This window comes from Gracilinanus agilis, unplaced genomic scaffold (assembly GCF_016433145.1).
Source record: "Gracilinanus agilis isolate LMUSP501 unplaced genomic scaffold, AgileGrace unplaced_scaffold16785, whole genome shotgun sequence".
Taxonomy (NCBI): domain Eukaryota; kingdom Metazoa; phylum Chordata; class Mammalia; order Didelphimorphia; family Didelphidae; genus Gracilinanus; species Gracilinanus agilis.
In genome coordinates, this window is record NW_025347790.1 from 1,057 (window position 1) to 5,558 (window position 4,502).

The window sequence follows — 4,502 nt, forward strand, 5'->3', positions numbered from 1 at the left end:
AACTATTCTACTATTGGTGACTCATACCTTTGGGTTAAGAAGCATCCATTTTGGACATGTAAATGCCCCTGGGAAGGGTGAGGCATTGGGTCTGTCTTTATGAGTCACTCACACCTGGCTATGGGAAGTCATTTATTCAGATCCTTTTCTCTTGGCATCTGGCTAAAATCCTAGCACTGAGGGAATGGGAATTTTGATGGGAAGGAAGAAAGAAGGGACATTCTGGAGCAGAGGCCAGCTCGGGAAGGGAGAGCAGGACCAAGCAGGTGCCACAGTGAGGGGCCCTGGGCTTCTGGGGGGTCAGCAGTTGGCAGCAAGAGGGACAGGATGATAAAAAGGGAAGAAAAGAGAAGTAGGGATCAAGGGTAGCCCTGAGCTGGGGGAGGAGGGCCAGGGGAAAGGGCCTGGGCTACTCACAGGGTGTTCTCCGCCTTGTTGATGAGCAGGTACATCTCGTAGAATTTCCCCTGGGGGATGGCCCCGTTGGGTACCAGCAGGCTCACCCCTGGAGGGAGAGGGAGTTCAGTGGGGGAAAGGGCAGCGAGGGGTAGAGAGATGGACAAGAGGCTGGATCTCTGGGCCCTGCCATTGCCCTTTGATAGCAGTACAAATAGGCAACTCCCCTGCTTGATAAAAAAAAAAAAGGCCGAGGTGTGTAGGGTCGGGATATCTAACAAGGATCGAGATGTCGTTATCTGGAAATGTCACATAGTAGAAGGGAAGGGCTGGACCTTCAGGCAAAAGACCTGAGTGTGAGTCCCAGCATCGCTACCCTGGACAAGTTACTTCCTCTCTGCAGGCATCAGTTTCCTTAAAATGAGGAGGCTGGACCAGATCATCTCAAAGGTCCTTTCCAACTGACAGTTTGTAAGTCTGGGTTCTACCAAATATTGCTAACAGCATGGAGTCAGGAAGATCTCAGTTCAAATTCTGCCTCACTCACTTATTAGCTGTGTGACTCCTGAGCCAAGCATCTCAGATTCTTTTAACTACAGAATGAGGCAGTTGGCTTCATGGCCTCCACAGACCTTTCTAGCTCTAAAGCTTATGAGCTAAGGGCAGCTGGGTGGCTCAGTGGATTGAGAGCCAGTCCTAGAGATGGGAAGTCTTGGGTTCAAATCTGACTTCAGATATTTATCCTAGCTAGGCAAGTCATTTAACCCCCCACTGATTAGCCTTTATCGCTCTTCTGCCTTGAAACCAATATCCAGTATTGATCCTAAAATGAAAGGTAAGGGTTTTAAATTAAAAAAATACTGAGTCAATGATTCTCATGGCAGGGATAAAGCTGGCAAGACTGAAATATTTGCTTTGTATGAAACAGTCAAGTCAACTAAGTCTTTGAAATAAAATTCAGTAGTTAGCCTTAGTGTGGGATGAAATCCCAACTCTGCCATTTACTCTCTATAAGAAACTCACTTGCCCTTTCTGAGCCTCAGTTTTCTCATCTGTAAAATAGGGATAATAACACACTACCTACTTCACAGGGTTGTTGTGAGGAAAACTGTAAAGAACTACAGAAAGGGTAAGGTAGTATTTTTCTTTCTGGCTCGAAATTTCCATAACTTTATGTTTCAGAATTTGAGAGACGGAATTCTGTGATTTATCCTAAAAAGGCAGGAAAGTATAGTGGCTAAAAGGTTCAAATCTTGCCTCTTCTACTTATTAACTGTATGATCTTGAATTAGTACCTTATCCTCTCTGAGACTCAGTCTCCTCAATTGTAAAATGAGAATAATAGTATCTACCCCACAGCATTGTTGTGAGGCTCAAATGAAATAATGTATGTCAAACCAAGCCCAGTGGAAAGAGTCCTTCTGAAATCCAAGGATCTGGGTTTGAATCTTGCCTGGCACTTGCTACCTATATGACCTGGGGCAAATCATCTCTATTTTCACATCTATAAAAAGAGGAGGCTGGACTCAGTGGTTTCCGAGACACCTCTAGAAATAGATTTCTGTGATCTTTTATACGCGTTCTGTAAACTTTAACATGTTATCTAAATGTCAGCTACCATCATCTTCATCATCAAGAGGGATAGTGGAGATTATACTAAGAGGATGATCAAAAGGGAAAGAACAAGGGAAAAGGAGTCAGGGCAGGAGGGGGCACAGCCGCAGCAAAAGGAGGCAAGACTAAAGGACTGTGACAAAGAGCAGAGCTGAGGGCGAGCCATGCCCTTCCCAGGGGATCTGGAGAATTCTGCATGGCCCCACCTCCCTAGAACAAGGTACCACCCTGGCAGGGCTTTGGACACTCTGGCTGGGGCCATACCTGTGCCAGGAATGGTCAGTCTCCCGCCAAGGCAGCCAAATGTCCCGCTGGCACAGTTGCTAGGATCTCGGGGCAGACCTAAGGTTTGTTGAGAGCCAAGGCTGGCATTACGCAGGTTGAGGAAGTGAGCATCTCGGATCCCCTCGCCTGGGTAGGTGCCCACGGGCAGGACTCCCAGCAGGTCGGCTCCATCAGGCAGGCCAGGGGTGGAGGATGTGGTGGATGAGTTGTACACCTTGATCTTCAGGCTGGGCAGGGGGTCAAGCAGGGGTGAATTGGTCATGGGGATCTTATCAGAGGAGTCCTGCAGGGCAAACACAGGTCCTCGGTAGATCCCTGCACTGGCGGTAAGGTCAGGAGGTACCGATGGATGCAGCAGCTGTGGGTTGTCTGCAATTCAATACATAAAATCAAGAATTAACCAATTAGTTGATAAACACTGATTAAGTATCTACTGTATGCCAGGCACTGTGCTGAGCATTGGGGATAGAAAGGCAAAAGATAGCCCTTGCCTTTGAGGAGCTCACAATGTTATAGGGGAGATAACATGCAAATGACTATAGGCAAACAAGATCTACATGACATAAATTGGAGATAATTAGCAGAGAGGAGGAAAAAGCATGAGTGTTAAAAGGAAATCAGGGAAGGCTTCCTGTAAAAAGTGGGATTTTTTTTTTTTAACCCTTGTATTTCGGTGTATTGTCTCATAGGTGGAAGATTGGTAAGGGTGGGCAATGGGGGTCAAGTGACTTGCCCAGGGTCACACAGCTGGGAAGTGTCTGAGGCCGGGTTTGAACCTAGGACCTCCTGTCTCTAGGCCTGACTCTCACTCCACTGAGCTACCCAGCTGCCCAAAAAGTGGGATTTTTTGCTGGGCCTTGAAGGATGCTGGGAGGCAGAGATAAGGAAAAAAATTCCAGTTCTGAGGGATAGTCAGAGAAAATGTCCAGAGAATAAAAATGGAGTATGGTATTGGAGAAACAGCAAGAAAGTCAGTGCCACCAGAATAAGCATATTCAGGGCACTGTGCCAGAAGATGAGAAGGGATTGGATAAGGAGAATGACTGGACTTGTGATTTCATGGATATAGAAAACTAAACTCCCACGTGAAGAAATGCCTTCCCCCAATGCAGGTTAGCATCCTCCCAGCAACTTCCAATCTTGGAGAGTTGCTGAGGCCATTGAGAAAACTTGTTCAGGGTGGATTAGAGGCAGGTTTGAAACTCTTCTTCCTAGCTTTAAGGCTAGCTCTATGACTAATACATCATACTGTCTCTCAGAGGCATATAGGGAGCTGTGCTGTGAGCTGGAGAATACAAAGACAAGAACAGAATATTCCTTGCCTCCAAGGATTTTCCTTTCTATTTGGGGGGCACAACATAAGCCTAGATAAGTCTAATACACAAAGTACTACAAAAATGTTAGTTGTTAACATCATCATCACCACCATTTTGGTTGTCATCATCATTGTTGTCACTGCTGTCATCGTCATCATCATCAGGCAAGGCAGGGAGTGATGGGGGCAAAATCAGAGATCAGAGAAAATGGTTCAGGAGTATTTGAGGAAGGAGAGGACATTATTAGCCAAAGGAGATGGGACTAAAAGGTGTGGTCTAGGGTGCCCACTCTTTCATCTCATAGGCTCTTCTCCCAGTAGAAGGAGCCAAGAGCTTTTAGGGGCTCCTTACCCTAGTTTCAACAGAAAGAAAACCCAATAAGTCATAATTAAGTGCCAAGTTCCATATCACTTAAGTGGCTGCCTCCTCAGTGAAGCCCTCCCTGGATGATTCCATGGGCATTCCTCTTACTCTTGGAAAGTTTCACATCTCACTCAGTCCTATCCTTCTTCTAAACAGTCTCATTGGTCTCTAGGATGGCTTCATGTATTTTATTTTATTTTTTTTAAAACTCTTACCTTCCATCTTGGAGTCAATACTGTGTATTGGCTCCAAGGCAGAAGAGTGGTAAGGGTAGGCAATGGGGGTCAAGTGACTTGCCCAGGGTCACACAGCTGGGAAGTGTCTGAGGCCAGATTTGAACCTAGGACCTCCCATCTCTAGGCCTGGTTCTCAATCCACCGAGCTACCCAGCTGCCCCTCTTGGCTTCATGTATTTTAGCCTTTTTTCTCCACTTTCTCTGGGGTGGGTTAGGTGGTGGGACTTCCTCTCATTTCTATTTTAAGGCTTGCAAAAAAAAAAAACAAACATCATTTCGTTTTATCCTCATA

The 4,502-nt window shown here is 46.1% G+C and overlaps 1 protein-coding gene across 1 annotated transcript; it reads right to left on the minus strand.

Moving 5' to 3' along the window:
* Window positions 1–417: 417 nt before the first annotated feature.
* LOC123254172 (netrin receptor UNC5B-like) lies at window positions 418–2,664 on the minus strand (the record flags this gene model as incomplete). Its single annotated transcript, XM_044683231.1, has 2 exons — window positions 418–505; window positions 2,275–2,664. Coding segments are annotated over 2 exons (478 nt in total), but the record flags the coding sequence as incomplete, so codon positions are not given.
* Between the last annotated feature and the right edge of the window lie 1,838 nt (window positions 2,665–4,502).